The 18,019-nt window shown below is 40.4% G+C and overlaps 1 protein-coding gene and 1 pseudogene across 3 annotated transcripts in view; one reads left to right on the top strand and one right to left on the bottom strand.

The window, feature by feature from the left end:
• Positions 1-18,019, top strand: part of EXOG (exo/endonuclease G) — a 51,827-nt gene that overhangs the window by 12,962 nt on the left and 20,846 nt on the right. Inside the window, exons 6-7 of one of the 3 annotated variants that reach the window (XR_012095533.1) lie at positions 6,994-7,165; positions 13,461-13,566. Coding sequence is in view for 2 of the 3 variants with exons in the window: in XM_007971741.3 (XP_007969932.3) it covers positions 13,461-13,733 (273 nt within the window). In the remaining variant the exon portion in view is untranslated. Of the gene's footprint in view, positions 1-6,993; positions 7,166-13,460; positions 16,305-18,019 lie in introns of those variants that run through there. The other 2 variants (XM_073023355.1, XM_007971741.3) reach the window with 2 other exon arrangements.
• Positions 16,959-17,623, bottom strand: LOC119620693 (large ribosomal subunit protein eL20 pseudogene; annotated as a pseudogene).

Here is an 18,019-nt window from a genome sequence, read left to right as displayed (position 1 = left end):
CTTAGGAAGTTATATCCTGAAGTGTTTAGAAGTAAAAGGGTGTATCTGTGACTTTTAAAAAGCTTGGGGAAAATAGAGTGATAAAGCAAATAGAACAAAAGGTTAACAATTGGTAAATCTGAGCGAAGGATATAAAGGAAGGAGGTCTTTGTGCTGTTCTTACAAATCCTAAGCTTTGAATTAATTCAGAATTTAAAAATTATATATTAAATATTATATAGATATTTAAATAAAATATTAAAAGATATATTAAAATAGTTTATCGGTGAAATGATACTCAAGCATGTTCAAGCTAGCCTTGAAGAGTTTCAAAGGAGACCTCTCACCTCTCCTCACCCTGTTTAGTGTCATAATGATCAGTCGTGTGAGGTCAGTCAAGATCAGCTTCCTGAAGAGTATACTTTGAGTAATAGTCTTGTTTCTTGTTTTTATTTTAAAGGCTTGCTGGTCTTAGGTATTCTCTTTCAGATTCTGGGCTTCTTAGCTCATATCGTTAGTTTTCCATATGTCTGTTAATTTATAGGACCTATCCATGCTCACACTGGCAAATCTTTAATTCGGTAAATCATCAGTGCAGCAAATCTTCAGGTACCTGTCATGTGGGAGGAAGGTATACAGAACTGTAAATGGCATGCCCCAAACTTATATTCTTGATTACTTTCTTCCTCTCCTGTATTTCACATCCTGGCAGTCATCTCTCACTCTTAATTACTTTGAACCAATAACTTTTATTAATTCTCTGTTTTTAAAATAACTTTTACTTAGACATACCAAAGCTCTGAACACCTGCAGTATTGCAGAGGCCTCTAATGCAACTCATTAGAGTTGCATTGGCTACCAGTCTATCTGGAGTACAGAAACTATGACAGAGAAAGTATACGTTGTTACTTTCCTAATCCTCAGAACCATAAAAAAGCATAACATTAAAAGAAGAGAAAAGGAAACTTCATTTATACTGAAATTGGGGAATGTTCACAGTCCGGTATCAAGGAATTTTTCAAATAATATCTGCAAGATAAAGTGAAATTTGGACCAAATTATAAAGGATGTTAATTTGACATGTCTCTTCTTATCAAAGCATGGGACAGGGTACTAGAATTGGTAAGGAAATTCAGACCTACCGGTAGCAGACCACAGAAGAAATTTCTGGTGTTTAACTTGGAGTTTATCCCTTTACCTTGCAATAGTAGGAAAGGCAGGGTGGTTATAGTTATATATTTCATGTCAGATCTGGCCTTGTATCTTTGCTTTGATACTTGCTTGCATGTGGTCCTGGGAAAATGACCTAACTTCTGTAAAGTTCAGTTTTATCTGTGATATTTGGATAGTAGTAGTGTTTACCTCACTGAGTTGCTAGTATCATTGTTAGCTTGGTAGTTAGCACATAGGAAATGTTCAGTAAATATTAGCTACTATTACTCCCTTGGAGGCTAACATAAGAATGAAGACCAGTGTTTTTTGTATTCTTTGGTGCATGTACTCATAAACGTATGATTTCTAAGATTCTTTTTTATTTCTCCTTTCTTATCCACAGAAGCCCAAAGCTCAGGTGCCTCTTTATTAATTTTAAAGCCCAATCTTTGTAGTCTTCTAAGTAGAGATAATGCTTTTGAGTTCATGAGTTCATGTTATGTTAGGACTTGGGAAATTAGATACTTTATATTAAACATGGTTTAGTCTTGATGCTTTTTTTTCGCTCATGGCATTAAAGTCATAATTGGCAAACTATCTTTCCTTGAATTTAAACTTCAAAAATTTTTTAAATTATGCAGTTATATGTGCATAATGATAAAAGTGCTAAATCTTAAAACATGATTGTGGAAGTATATGATGACATTGTAATGAAATTTAAACAGTACAAAGCAGGATGAAAAGGTAAAGTCTCACTTATACTCCTTATCCCACTGTCCAGTTTTTATTAGTTCTGGTGCTTATTTCTATATCTCAGAATAATGAGCACTAAAATATCTTTTTAACTTGTGACTTGTCACTTATTAACAGTTAATTTATCTCCATAAAATTATGAAATTTATTAAGTTTACTTCTTGCACTGCACCATACTCTGCTAGTCATATATACTTAGTTCTTCTGTTGGTAAACTTTGCATCATATACTTTACATAATATACTTAAACCTTTAATCTTGATCTATCATTTATACTGGTCAAGGTTTGTAGCATTTACATTTATGTTTGCTAATGATAATGTAGTCTGAGTTTTGCCTATAGCAGGGTTTGTAAACTGAGGCCTCTTATGGCAAGTCCAGCCCGTAGAGGTATTTTATTTGGCTCATGTGGTGTGTGTGTGTGTGTATATATATATATATATATATATATTTTTTTTTTTTTTTTTTTAAAGTTTTTCGTAGAGATAGGGTCTTGCTCTGTGTCCTAGGCTGGAGTGCAGTGACACGATTGTAGCTCACTATAACCTTTATCTTCTGGGCTTAAGAGATCCTCCCACCTCAGCCTACCAAGTAGCTACGACTACAGGCATGCACCACCACGCCCAGCTAATTTTTAAGTTTTTGTGTTGTAGAGATAGGGGTCTCACTGTGTTGCCCCAGCTGGCCTTAAACTCCTGGCCTCAAGTAATCCTCCCACCTCCACCCCTCAAAGGGCTGGAATTAAAGGCGTGAACCACCAACCTGACTATATGTTATTTTTTAATTAGTTGATGATGTTTAATAATTGGGAGATTTCACATAAATCCAGATTTTAGCTTCTCTTAAATTAGATGACTCCATAACAATTGGCATATACTCCCATAGGCAACCAGTTTACTAGACAAGAGTATCAACCTTCTCCTTAGATTGAACACACATCTTCAATTCACCGTAGTCTTTACCTGCCCCATTTTACTCATTTACATTTCCTGTCTAGCCCTTGTTGGTCTTTGAGTTTGTAATCCAAGATCTATTGGAAAATATTTAACCAACATTTATATTATTATAAGTGTGTAAGTAGTATGTTTGGACCTATAAGAAAGTAGATGTAATTCTACATCATTAAATCTGTGCCACTTGAGAGAGAAGTATTACCACAAACAACGGAAAAACTGAGAAGTGGAAGGTAAGGGTGGCAGTGTATTATAATTGCTCTTTTTAAAAATGGAATATGTTTTTACTTTCTAATTCAGATAATTTAGGTCATTTAAGCATATCATCATATGATTTTTTAAAAAGGTAAGTTAGTTTTTTCTTGAAGATATATTCTTGGAGCCCTCTGACTTTCTGTTTTAATTTGAATTACTTGTTTCCTCCCTCCATCCCTGTCTCCTTCATTCCCTTCTTTCCTTCCTTTTATTCAACAGAGATTTAACTAAGCTTTTACTAGGTACCTGGTGCTGTTCTGAGTGCTTCTGATACAGCAGTAAACAAGGCAGAAAAGAGTACCCTCATGGAGCGTGCATTATAGTGGAGGAGATACATAGTAAGTAAAATGCCACGTAGAAAAATAAAGCACGGTAAAGGATTGTATTAGGGTGGGAAAGAAAGACAAGGGGAAGTGAGATAGGACAGAAGCCTAAGTGAAGTGAGGGAGCAAGCCATATGAAACTTTTCAGCTAGAGAAAGTGCAGATACACGGATGAAACTGTGGTTGGCACATTCAAGTGCTCTGCTCAGTGTGACTAGAGCAGCGTAAGCACGAGGAGGAGAAGAAAGTAAATTATAGAGGGAGTCGATGGCAAGAAATGTGGATTGGATTAAGTGAGATGGGACATTTACAGTGTTTTGATCAGGTTAGTAGCATAATCTGGTTTACATTTTTAAAGCACACACTGGCTTCTTGTGAAGAACAGAAGAAAGTGTGGAAACTGGAAGGCCAGTTAAGAGACTAATGAAATTGTCTATATGAGAAATAATAACTTGAGTAGGATGGTGATGTTAGAAATGGTGAGAAGTGGTCTGATTTAGGATGTGCTTGGAAGTGATCAGCACACCAATGATGTTGAAAGCTATGATGAGATTATATAAGTGAGTATAGACAGGAGAGAACAATCGATTGAATTCTGAACCCTGGAGTACTCGGACATTTAGAGGTCAAGAAGAGGAAGATCCAGCAAAAGAGTCAGAGCAGCAGCCTTTAAGGTAGGAGAAAAACTAGGAGAGAGTGATGTTCCAGAAGCCAAGTGAAGAAAGCATTTCAAGGAGGGAATGATCAGTTGAGAACTGATCATTTGCAATCCCAGTAAGCTTTTTTAGTTTTAAGTTATCTATATATCTGTCCTTCTGTTTCTTATTATACTCCTAGCTTGGGTCCTTAAATTCCTCTTTCCTCTTAAATATTATCTTAAATCCCTCTTTTCCACCCTCCCCCCAACCCACCACTTTTTTTTTTTTTTTTTTTAAAAGACAGAGTTTTACTCTGTCACCCAGGCTGGAGTGCAGTGGTGCGATCTTGGCTCACTGCAGCCTCCAGCTCCAAGGTTTAAGCAATTCTCCTGCCTCAGCCTCCTGAATAACTGGGATTACAGGCACCTGCCACCATGTTTGGCTAATGTTTTGTATTTTTAGTAGAGACGGGGTTTCACCATGTTGACCAGGCTCGTCTTGAACGCCTGACTGCAAGTGATCTGCCCGCCTTAGCCTCCCAAAGTGCTGGGATTACAGGCATGAGTCACTGCACCTGGCTACCCTTTTTTATAGATAACTTTTTTTGCTTTGGTGGAGTATATTCTCAAATTTTTTCTGGAAGAGTCAATGGATGATAACCTTTCTGAGTCCTTGCTTGTCTGAAAATGTCCTAAAACTCTGAAGATGGGTTCAGGAATCTTTATGTATGACAAGTTCTCTAGGGTAGTTTTATGTATAGCACCATTCTTTTATTTTTATTTTATTTTAATGAGGATGATCCCTTTATTTGACTTGAGGATGGAGAAGAAGAGGATTATGAGGTCACAGGAATGTCTCATGGGGAATTACCCAAAGCTGGTAACACCAGGCGCTCTGCCAGGAGGACTCTCTGGAAGGGGCAGCCAGCTCACAGATGCCCTGGATCCCTGGAGGCCAGTCATTAAAAAGTTATGACCATCCCTTTCTTGCCAGTCTGCCAGGGCTCCAAGCGGGGGAAAGTGGAAAATTATCTGGTCCTGACCCAGGGCCAGGTCCTCAGTGGGGAACTCGAAGAAGTGGGTGCTGTGGCTGCGGTTCTCCTTAGTGGTGTCCATCACACTGGTGGAGGAGATGAACAGCTGCGCCCAGGGCTCAGTGGACCTACTCAGCACCATGGTCAGGCCCGCCACACCCATCATGTTCACATGCTGCCCTTGCCCTGTGCTCCCTGGCCCGTGCTCCCATCCTTGGGTTTGCCCAGGATGGAGGCCGTGGCACGGAGCCATTTCTCCAGCCCTGCAGGCACTTGGTTGGCAGGCAAGTTCGTGTCTAGCTCTAGGAAGGGCATGAGCCGCAGAGAGAGACCCATTCTTTTAGAGAGTATTTTTCTATCCTCATGTGAAGGCAAAACAAAGGCCTGCTACTTTTGTGAGTTGCACGATAATTCTGCAGATAAATTTTTTTCAGTCACACACTTTGATTTTGATACCCTTTATTTGCTGGAGTACTACTTAAGGGGTGGCAAAAATATTAATGTCAGCTTTGGCTTTTTCCTGTTTGTTTTATCTTAGCAATGTTATCACATCCATCTTTCATCTTCCATAAGTTCACGGTAGTTCTTAGTCTACTAATGCACTACTCTGTCATTTGTCAGAACTTTTATGCCTTTTTACTGCCATTTCATATATTTATATGGAATGTGTATACGGATATCCGTGTGTGTGTGTGTGTGTGTGTGTGTGTGTGTGTGTATATATAAGTATTTTCCTTTTAATTTGCAGAGGAGAGGACCAAAAACCCATGTTCAGATTGCCTTTTTTAACTGGAAACGCTACTTTAATCTCTATTTATTAGTTTTTTGCAAAGCAGGTTGATTTTTTTTTTGTCTTTGCTTTTAGCAGGTTAATATTTCTTAATGTTTTATTTGGAAATAATTTCAAATTTGTAGAAAGATTGTAAGAACAATAAAAAGAACTCCCCTGTATCTTTCACCTAGATTTACTAGTTGTTAACATTTTGCCACATTTGTGCTCCCCTATATAGATAGGCATACACCTGTTTTTATTTTCTGAACTGTTTGAGTTAGTTGCAAATATCTTGTTCCTTTCCTCCTAAGCATTCTGTCATGTAACCACAGAATAATTATCAAATTCATGAAAGAACATATGGAAATATTATCTAACATTTAGTCCATATTCAAATTTTACAAATTACCCAATAATATCCTTTATACTTTTTTTTTTTTTTCCTGATTTGGTATCCAACCAGGATTGAGCGTTGCATTTAATTATCATGTCTCTGTAGTCTCCTTTAATCTGAACTAGCTTCTGACTCAGCCTTTTGTCTTGAATGACTTTGATATTTTTGAAGAGTATGGGCCAGTTGTTTTACAGTGTGTCCCTCCTTTGGGTTTGTCTGTTGTTTGCTCATGATTCGTTTTGTTTTTGGCAGAATGTAGCAGCAGTGATCTTGTGTCCTCAGTGCATCGCATCAGGAGGTGCATAATATCAGTTTCTCTGGTAATTGATGATTTTAACTTTACTTGGTTAAGGTGGTGTCTACCAGGTTCTTCACCATTTCCCCCTTTGGAATTTATAAGTAATCTGTGGAAATACTTTGAGGTGATGTAAGCATCTTTTTCCTCTTCAAACTTTCACTCAATAGTTTTAGTATCCATTGATATTTCTTGCCTGAATTAGTTATTACTATGATAGTCGCTAAATGTTGACTTTCTAATTCTTACTCCTTCATTTATTAGTTGACATTCCACTGTTAGAGCTTCTCATTATCAGTGTAGACTCACAGATTTATTTTTATTCAAAGAGTTTTAATGTTTACTGTGATTGTTCATTTTGATGCTCAAATTGCCCCAGATTTAGCCAGTGGGAGCTCCTTAAAGTGTCTCCTGTGTCCTTTTGATGCATCCTCATCATTTTTTAGCATTTCCTGCTTTCTGGCATAAGGCTATGTATGTTCCATGTTCATCTTGGCCATCAGCCATTTCTCCAAGGAGCACTGGATCCTTTTGGTGGGGACTGATGTTTAGAAACCAAGATCTGGACAGCAATTCAGATTGATTCTTGATTGCTCGCTCTGCTGTTTGGTTTGTCAGGTATGTTCACCACATTTGTTTTTAATCTTTTGTGGTAGATAGAGAGAGCCCCAAAGCTCATAGTACATGAATTCTATTGCCTTTAGTGGCTCACCATTGAGAAGGCCTTTCTCCTCTGCTTTCTGTGTTCTTGTATTTCAAAACAGGGATTGACAGACACTGTTCGTTAGGAAAGCAGTTCACTGTGTTTGTGTGTTGTGTATGTATATGTAAAGTTGAATATTGACTCCAGGAATCCATATTTCTGAAGAAGCATATGGTTTTTCAGTTTTCTCAGAAGCATATCAAACTGACGTCTACTTTTACATATTTTTGTTTTTCACTAACAAATATCTCCATAATAATACTGCTTTTGTTAGATTTGGCATTATATTTCAAATCAAACTTTATTTCAGGTAGAATTTTAAACCTAAAAATCTTTGGTGTATCTATTAGATGAAAGCAAAATATAGTTTGTTAGTAAAATAAATTGGAAAAATTGTCTTGAAATTCTTGCCGATTTAAGAATTTAGTGGGGTCAAAATTTTTATATATATGCATACACTTGTATCTATAAATGGGAGAATTTGGTTAAGAAATACAGACGTGTGAGGTCTACCTAGGCAAGGTGAAGAGATGAGAAGAGATAGGATATGTGCTGAGAAAACAGTTAAGTTAGAGCATTCATGTAGGGAAGGAGACAAAAATAAAAGGAAAGTTTGGGGCCTGGTGGCGGAAACTTCAAATGACCAGTTAAAAAGTTCAGGCAAGAATTTCAAGATAATTTTCTAGCAAGCAGGGCCTTTGAAAAGCAAGCAATTAATTGTAAAACAAATATGGATAAAATGATGTCCTTTTATTCTTCTGGGAAAGGGGACACAGCATTGCCCAGTGCTAGAGACTGGTCTGTTTCTCTTAAGCAATGAATAATTTGAATCATGAATTCCCGCTTCCAAGGCAGGGTCTTACAATTACGTACAGCAACTCAGAATGCTTGGAAAGTATTTTGTTTTCTCAGATCTAGCCATTTAATATTTACTGCTTGCTTACAACTATACTCGGAACCTTATTTTAGGAGGTTGTACCCAATAAAAGGGCTTATTTAGTTTTCTATCCAGGCAATGAAGCACATATGTGTTTTTACTTTGGAGGAGGTAAAGCATATAAACTGGCATTTCTTGAGAGCTAGGTATACCAGCCAGTATGTAAGTAGCTTTATATATGCATCTCATTCAATCTTCACTACACCCTTACAAAAAAAGTAGTGACCATTTTCTTTTATAGACAAGGAAATCAAGACTTTAAGGATCGAGTCTGAGGCATATAGCTTATAATTGTCAAAGAGGGTATCCAAACATGAGTCTGTCTGACAATTGCCAGTCATTCACAGTGTTACTCTTTGAAGCACTCAAGTTTATAGTAAATGAATTGCTGTGCTGTTCATATACACAAAAGCTTAAGGTTAGCAGATAATAAAAGATGGTGTGGATGGAGAGAGGAGTTACAAGTGATACTTGCTAGCATACAAAAATAACAGAAAATGGGCCAAGAGGAGGATTCCTTATAGCCAGGCAGAAATGTCTGTTAGAATATGTAGGAAAGGATCACATCATCATAGAACTTGAGTGAGTATGAGCCTAAGGGAAGATTCGTAGCAGTGATTTTATCAGAAGTGAGTCATCTGACAGTTCTAATCAGAATCATCCACTTTATTATAGCTGAGGTCATCCCTCTGCTTTCTCTGATGTTCCTGTTTCAAGAAGAGGTTGATTCCAGACAAGTGAAACATACCTGAAGATTCTGGTTTGGACATTATAAATGGTCTAACAAGAAAGTGAGCTTTCAGATTTTAGAACTCAGTGATGGTAGTAATGTTAGAAATATTTAACAATCTGTGTTCTTTTATAACAGCGATTTGCAAACTTCCACTATACTAACCCTAAAGGGGAGGAAATTGAAAATGCCCTCAGGAGTCTTGAGACATCACTTGAAGTGATATGGGAGTAATAATTTTTTTAAGTCTCTTGGTTTATATTTAGGGAAAGCTTTTGTTCATTTCCATATCTATTTGTTTTAATGAAAGTTAAATTATTTTACTGATTGTCTCTCTACCCTCACCCTAAATCTTCAAGTACCATTGACAGCCTAGAAAGAGGGTGCTTGTTTTACTCTTAGTAGGCTCCTACCCTTTGGCCTGGAACAGGTACCCCAGTGTGAGAAGTACTGTCTTCCAGGGTTTGTGCTGCCACAAGCATCTGCTGAGGCTTTATAGTTAACACAGGGGGCGACCACATTCTTGTTGACTTTACCACACTTTGTGACTCCCTCACTTTTCATGTTCCTTCTCCCCCCCTCAGGTTCGGATTTGTTGTTTATCAAACTCCCATGATTTCTTTCTTTGACTTGATTGGCATGACTTTTTAAGGGCTTGGTCTCTTGATCTGTCCCTCTAGTTTTATTTTTGGAGTTTCTTTTTTTGTCTTACCAGGGGACTGTAACCAAATATATCTATCTGATTCTAGCAGGTACATATTTTTTCCTCTTGATGCTGCTTAATATTTTATTGGAGGCACAGTTACAGTATGTGTGACCTTACAAATGGCAGGCTTAATGTGGTATTGTTTGTTTTGGGTCTCTTCTGGGGCTGGGTGGTGGTGGCAAATTGTCATTTCTGTCTCTTGGATGGAAGGAAACAAGCTCAGGTCAGCATATAGGAAAACTAGCTTCAGGTTGCAAATGAGTGCCAGCTTATGTATTGTATTTTCTAGTTAACTCCCAGTTGACTTCCAGTTTTTGCTACAGTCTTGAGTAGAGTTCAGTGCTTCCTGGGAATTTAACAGCAGCAAGGGTTTCCTTTGCAAGATATTTTTATACCTAAATCTTACATGAAAAGGGTTGTTTGCTGACTCACTGATTAACTAGACTTGGTTTATGTTAAGCCTTTGAGTCCTTTGTTACGGACATCATTTGTGCCCAAGTTGCTTTCTCCTCCTGAAACCCCATTGCTGACCTGTAACTAGTCTAATCTTGCTTGATTATACATTCCCCCTGCCCACCCCCTGTAAAACCATCTTTTGTACCAAATGCTGTTATATCTTTTGAATGATGTCCACTACAAAAATAGCTTTTTACAAGATCTTGTAGATTTTGAAACTTTTTAACTAACATGTCATTGTATCTTCACAACAATTCTATGAGAGAGGCATTTATAAAATATAAATAACAATCCACCCATGGGGATGGCTGCTATGTATTTCATAAATGAAGAAACAAGAAATGGGTGGACGTGACTTGCAGCTTAGTGGCAAAGCCAGGTTTGACCAGGTCTCTGGGCTTCCAGTCCACCGAAGCTCTAGTAGTGTTCAGAAATATTTTTGGAAGTCTCCAATTTTTCCAAAAGTAGAAAAAATTTATTATGTAGGTTGAGTTGTCTTTAAAGAAGACAGCTCTAAAATATTTCAAGATTGATGGTTTAAAAAAATTGTCTTAAATTCAAGGAAGAAACAGTGGGTTTTTCTGAATATCCTACTAGGACCTGTCCCTATATTAGACAGATTAAAGATGTTTGCTTCCTAAGAACAAAGCAGACTGAATCAGAAAAGAGATCAGTGAGTGGCTAAGTTTTTATTTTTCTCCTTAGTTCTAGGGATAGTATTTTACCCCCTTGAAATATTGTGAGAAGGTCATGGGTAGAAGGATCACACCTGTGGTTCCTAATAGGAATTTCTGTTTCCATGAGGTTTCTCAAAAGTAGAATCGAGGTCCTCTAGCAATCGTAAGAGTTTTTAAACACCTATAGAAATGGTACATTTGCGTAAAGTAAAGCTGTAGAACTTAAAATGTCCAATGTCTTTACTTTTGGCTGGAATTTTACAAGCCTGATTAGAAGCTCTCCATGGCAGCAATGGGCATGTTAATTATATTTGAAAATTGCCGTTTGTAGACAAGGAGTCCATGAGGAGAGAAAATCAAGTGAATGTTCTTGAACTGTACTGCAGTGATGGGGAATGTCCACGAGGTGGCACCAAGATTTTGTTTTAACTGTTGGATTCCTAGCTAGCACCTGAAATACTTGAAGCCCCTTTTACCTTCTCCCTCTTCGCAAACTGTGGCTCAGCTGCATCTGTGCCCTGAATTCTGGTCCCCAGCTTCCCCTGAATCCCCTTAGTGCTGTTATTTGGGCTTTGTATTGGCACCTAACCACATTCTACCTGTAGTGAAAGCTATAGGTCTTGGTTCCCACTCTAGGTGGTAAGTTTCTAGAGTGGAGGCACCAGCTGCGTCTACTTGAAATTATATTCTTTTCTGTGTTTCCAGCAATGCCAGGCACAGGACCTCTGAGTTACATTGTTGAATTAACATCTTTTGGTGATTTGTGAGTTAATTGTGGACTTCCATAGGGTTCTCCCGCAGTATATTTTTTGCTTTGAAGAGTATGTTTATCTTCCCAGGTGCATAAATGAATTTTTGGGGTGAAATGGGGATTTTATGTCTGTAGTTTGTATAGTTTCATAGACTTTACACCACACCCTGACGAACCACTTTCAGTAACTTTGAAGACAGTTGGTTATGGAAATCATTCCCGTGCATGGGTCTTCCCTGAAGCTCTGCAGTTGGTCTTGGCAGTGGGACCTTCATGTGTGACAGACAGCAGATGGTCATGGAGTCCCCAGTCTGTGTGCCATGTAGGTAGGAGCTTGAAAAAAGCCGAAAAGAAACTTCCTTGGTAACTGTCGTGTCTCTGCCTTATTTGGGCTCCCAAGAAGGAATCTTGCTGCAGGCAGAGCTGTCTGATCGGGAAAGAAAACTGACTCTTACCAGGGAAGGGCCCGGGAGGGGCAGTAATACCAATGAGCATATTTTAGTTGGTTTATGTCAGTTATTGGGGACCATTAAGTAAATAGATGTTGAGTATTTTCTTTTTCAAAAAAGGCTTTTTGTTTTGTTTTGTTTTGAGATGGAGTTTCACTCTTGTTGCCCAGGCTGGAGTGCAGTGTTACAATCGCGGCTCACTGCAACCTCTACCTCCTGGGTTCAAGCGATTCTCTTGCCTCAGCCTCCCGAGTAGCTGGGATTACAGGTATGCGCCACCATGCCCAGCTAATTTTGTGTTTTTAGTAGAGACGGGGTTTCTCCATGTTGGTCAGGCTGGTTTCAAACTCCCGACCTCAGGGGATCTGCCTGCCTCGGCCTCCCAAAGTGCTGGGATTACAGACGTGAGCCACCGCACCCAGCCGAGATGCCAATTGGAAGGAAATTTGAAAAGGTTTGGTAATAATGTTATTTCATTAATTTCAGCCAAACCACACAACTAATTTATCTTATCTAGGCCTGACCCTGGCTCTGGCTTCTTCATTGTGTGGATACCTTTCCAAAGTGTTTGACATGACAACATATTTAGAAGTTCTTTGATCACAAGCCCAAGGATGTGCAAAACTCAGAGCAAACAGCATTTACATTTATGTAATTTAATTTTAAAAATTAGCCCTAATTGAAGTGATCCTGGAGATGGTAATGTTGACTTGACACCTGGCTGCTTCTCTAAGGGCTATTTAGTTCTCTAGTGAATTTCATAAACTAAGGCTATGTTTTTATTTCTAGAGCTGGGAGTACCCAAGCTAGCAGTTTTGACCTTTGAATGTTTGGAGCACCAGAAGTTCTGATTATGAGATGAAGAGAAAATGACAGCTTTTCTTGTCTATTAAAAAACCAGGACTCACTCATGGCATTCCTTTGTCCTTTGTCCTACAAGCAGAATGGAGACTGTGACCCCTGATCTTTGGGTTGGCATTATTTTATTTTTCGAGATGGAGTCTTGCTCCGTCAGCCAGGCTGGAGTGCAGTGGTGCAATCTCGGCTCACTCCAACCTCCCCCTCCTGGGTTCAAGCAATTCTCCTGCTTTAGCCTCCCAAGTAGCTGGCATTACAGGTGCCTGCCACCACGCCCAGCTAATTTTTGTGTTTCTTTTTCAGTAGAGATGGGCTTTCACCATGTTGGCCAGGCTGGTCTTGAACTCCTGACCTCAAGTGATCCGCCCGCCTTGGCCTCCCAAAGTGCTGGGATTACAGGTATGAGCCACCGTGCCTCACCTGGGGTTATATTATTTTAAAGAATGTGATCAGAATTGACCTGTTAGATACTCATCTTCTATGTGAATCTCTGTATCAGTTTATTATTTTTGGCAGTTGAATGTAAATTCATTAGAACAGAGTGGGATGGCTTATATTTCAGCAATGCGTTAAATAAGTTTTTCCGAAAAAATTTGCGAACTGTTAGCACAAATTGGCATCACTAATATGGCTGCTTTGTTTTTAGGTGATTGGCGAGGACAACGTGGCAGTCCCTTCACACCTTTACAAGGTAATCCTGGCCCGCAGAAGCTCAGTATCTACCGAACCACTGGCACTAGGGGCCTTTGTGGTACCTAATGAAGCCATCGGCTTCCAGCCCCAGTTAACCGAATTCCAAGTGAGCCTCCAGGAGCTAGAGAAGGTGTCAGGACTGGTGTTTTTCCTCATTTGGATAGAACTAGAGATATCCGGAATATCTGCTCTGTGTCAGGACTGGTGTTTTTCCTCGTTTGGATAGAACTAGAGATATCCGGAATATCTGCTCTGTGTCAGGACTGGTGTTTTTCCTCATTGGATAGAACTAGAGACATCCGGAATATCTGCTCTGTGTCAGGACTGGTGTTTTTCCTCATTGGATAGAACTAGAGACATCCGGAATATCTGCTCTGTGTCAGGACTGGTGTTTTTCCTCATTGGATAGAACTAGAGACATCCGGAATATCTGCTCTGTGTCAGGACTGGTGTCTTTCCTCATTGGCTAGAACTAGAGACATCCGGAATATCTGCTCTGTGTCAGGACTGGTGTCTTTCCTCGTTGGATAGAACTAGAGACATCCGGAATATCTGCTCTGTGTCAGGACTGGTGTCTTTCCTCGTTGGCTAGAACTAGAGACATCCGGAATATCTGCTCTGTGTCAGGACTGGTGTCTTTCCTCGTTGGCTAGAACTAGAGACATCCGGAATATCTGCTCTGTGTCAGGACTGGTGTTTTTCCTCATTGGATAGAACTAGAGACATCCGGAATATCTGCTCTGTGTCAGGACTGGTGTTTTTCCTCATTGGATAGAACTAGAGACATCCGGAATATCTGCTCTGTGTCAGGACTGGTGTTTTTCCTCGTTGGCTAGAACTAGAGACATCTGGAATATCTGCTCTGTGTCAGGACTGGTGTCTTTCCTCGTTGGCTAGAACTAGAGACATCCGGAATATCTGCTCTGTGGACACCTGTAAGCTTCTGGATTTCCGGAGTTCACCTTGTACCTGAGTACAGGGAAGATTGAAGGAGCCCGATCAGTGCTCAGGCTGGAGAAGGTCATGGAAAACTTGAAGAATTGCAGGAATTGAACCAGATGGTTACTTCGTGAGTCGCTATGAGAAGAAGCTAGAAGAACTCAAAGCTAAGGAGCAGTCAGGAACCTAGACAAGAAAGCCATCCTTGTTTTTATCTCAAGATGTGTCATACCGTCTGTAATGAAGCAGGCACGCCCTCTTTAGGCTAACATAGTTTAGTGGCTTTGCTTTTTGCTTTTTAAAAAATCTTTCTCTTTAAGAGATGTCTCTCTATGTCATCCAGGCTGGAGTGCAGTGGTGGAATCATAGCTCACTATAGACTCGAGCTTCTGGGCTTCAGCAATCCTCCTGCCTCTGCCCCCGAGCAGCTGAGACTACAGGCACACACCATCACCCTCAGCTACGAGTGGCTTTGCTTTAAAGAAACAAATGGAATCCTAAATTTACGACTAAAAATTCTCCCAAGAGATGAAAGATCTACAATGTTTTAGTCAGTATTATATTTGACTCAGGAACTAATTATTAAGGGAGCTTTGACACCTGCAGATGGAGGACTGATCTTGTGTCAAGTTGACAGGAACACTGCCCACAGATGACACTGCATTTGTATCCCGCTGGATGTAGAGTATTGGGAAGGCATTTGTTCAGTTTCATACCTCCAAACCATGCATTGTCTTCGATGTATCTGCCCAGCCTTCTCAGAACTCAGTGTTGTACATTTTTCCCCCTAGGACCTGAATTGGTCTTGGAGGTGGCTTTTAGAAATCATCTATGTAGTTCCTGTCCACATGGCACTGTATATTTGTTTCTTCTTTCTCCTCTCATGAATCTGCTCTTTTTTCTACTTCGGTCTATGTAGAAGTACTCAGCAACTAGTTTCTGCTGACTAGATTTGTTTTATATACTGGGCTCAGTGCTTTACATGTGTTGTCTCACAATGACCCTCTGAGGTAAATACCACTATCCCCATTTTACCTGAGAGAAAATTGACGCTTAGAGAGCTTAGTGTCTTACCCGAGTTTCACTTTTCCAAAGTAGTCATCCACAAAGTATGAGGCAGACAGATCTAAGCGAAGAAAGACAGCTAAGGTAGATTCAGATTTTTTCTGACATGGATGGTGGCTTTTTACTCAGAAATATATACCTATTTCCATGAGTATTTGTGGGCCCAAGGCATGCTTGGTGAGAAGAGTCTGGTTTCTCATCTGCTATGCAAGCCAAAGGGACTTTATTGTTCTTTGAACTGAGCCCTCCTTAGCTCTTTGGAAAGAGACAGTCAGGAGTATTTGGGAATTAGAGGGCAATATTTTGTGGGGTTTATTAGAGCCCATGCTTGCTTCCAGAGATGCAGTTCTTTTAGTGAGCAGATACTGCCAAATTGATGTGTTCTTGCTTTCCAGGTGAGCTTTTTGTTCTTAAGATTAAGAAACCTAAGAAGGGTCTATGACCAGGCATGGTGGCTCAGGCCCGTAACCTCAGCACTTTGGGAAATCGAGGTGGGTGGATTGCTTGAGCCCAGGAGTTTGAGACTAGCCTGAGCAATATAATGAAACCCTGTCTTTTAAAAAAAATACAAAAATTAGCTGGGCGTGGTGGTGCACACCTGTAGTCCCAGCTACCCGGGAGACTGAGATGGGAGGATTGCTTGAGCCTGGCAGGTCGAGGCTGCGATGGGGACATAGTCACGCCACTGGACTCTAGCCTGGGCCACAGAGGGAGACCCTGTCTCAAAAAAAAAAAAAAAAAGAAGAAGAAGAAGAAAAAGAAAAAAGAGAAAGATCTGTCCACAAAATCACCAGCTTATTATTTGCTTCCTCTGTGCCTGCTTGTCTAGCATAGTGGGCCAAAGGTCCAAAGGCATTTAGCGTTCCTGAGGGAAATTGTGGCTGTTTTTCTGAGCCAGATCTCTTGATTTGGGTTTACCTGGAGTCCTTTCATGAACTGTCCTGAGCATTGTCAGTAAAATGTCTTGGGGCATAAAAGCTTGTCTGAATCTGTCATGCATAGCACTGCTGTCTTCCGAGTGGTATTACAAGAAAGATTATTGTGGTGTGTTTGTTCTAAGAGAAGTGCCAAGGCTTTAAGATAAAGATAAGATAATAATGATTGACCTTGTTCTGCTCTTTTATTTGGGTAAAGAAGAAAAGTTGAGGGGTCAGAACACAGTAGCCTGATTCGTACCATTCTGTTTTATCACACTGTTCCCCATTAGCTTGTGCCAGTTCTCCTCTTCTCAGGGATGTAGAGCCAAAATGTCACTGTGACCAAACAATCTATTATTTTTTCTCCTCAATGGAGAGGTGATGGTGTGGCCTGGGTGTTTCTCCAGGAGTGTAAGTGGGCAGCTCTGTGGGATAAGTCCTAGGTACCTACTGCCCATCTCTAGAGGTGGGCCCCCAACTCCCTTCCCCTGTTGCTATGCTCTGTTCTGCCGACCTGCATTGCCAGCAGCCTTGGAGTGAGTTCTCATGCTCTTCTTGCTCCTGCCTCTTCACCTAGATGGTAGAATCTCTAATTTTAGATCAATAAAGTTTTTTTTCCCCCGGCGCGTTCCTGAGTTTATTTGGGGCACACCCAAGCGAAGGCCTTGCACCTAGAAGAAGGTGTTGGGTCTCTTGGTGGCGAAGCATGGCTTGTGCTGATAGTGTAGGACCCAGTGGGGCAACAGGAACTTGATCTTGGAGTCATGGAACTGCTTGACAGCTGGCCGGTGGCACTTGCTGGCTGCAGTCTCCTCCACCTTCATGGTCTGGATGGAGTGGGCCTGGGCATGGTGCCAGGCGCCCATGTCTCGGTAGCAATGGGTGACGGCACCTGCAGTGGTCAGGTCCCTATATTCCTGGCACATGTTGTGGGTGCTGCTCAGGGTGTCATAGCGCAGCCAGATGCCGAAGTTCTTCACCCACAGGGGGCATTTCTCAAACACCTGCCCACAGTAACAATCTACCCTGAAGACTTCATCTTTAACTGAGGTACCAAGTACCAGAAGCAGGACTTGGCAATGACATGATTAGATGCAAAGATTTGCATGTGATAGAGGGTTGGTGTGTGGCATTTGGGGGTGGGCAGGCAGCGACCCACCACCTTGTACTCTCATAGTGTGCCCGAGGCCTTCATGGCATCCTCTCCACCCTCGCCGCCACCTGCAAAAGGACAGATCAATAGAGTTTCTTAGGTTTTTATTTATTTTGAAAGATGTTGCCTGGTCATTGTGAAAAATGGAGGTAAGAGCTTGTAATACAAAGTTACAGTCTGCCAGTCCTCATTTTTATTTATATTTATTTATTTATGTGATTCACGAATCCGGCAGCCTTTGGAAAAGTTTGTTAGTGTGTTACATTGGTGTTTGAATTGTCTCAACGCTTTCATTAAGAGTTCCCCCAAACAAACTTGAAATGTAAATAATTGGTTAGAGGTTAGCATTTTCCTCCTGTCATACTGCTTCAGCCCTCAGTGTGACTGTTGATCATCCTGGACTCAAATGCAGCATAGGCTGAGCCTGAGATTCTGCCT

This window comes from Chlorocebus sabaeus, chromosome 15, assembly GCF_047675955.1.
Source record: "Chlorocebus sabaeus isolate Y175 chromosome 15, mChlSab1.0.hap1, whole genome shotgun sequence".
Lineage (NCBI taxonomy): Eukaryota > Metazoa > Chordata > Mammalia > Primates > Cercopithecidae > Chlorocebus > Chlorocebus sabaeus.
Note: the sequence above shows the minus strand (reverse complement) of the source record. Positions and strands in the feature narration are given on the sequence as shown.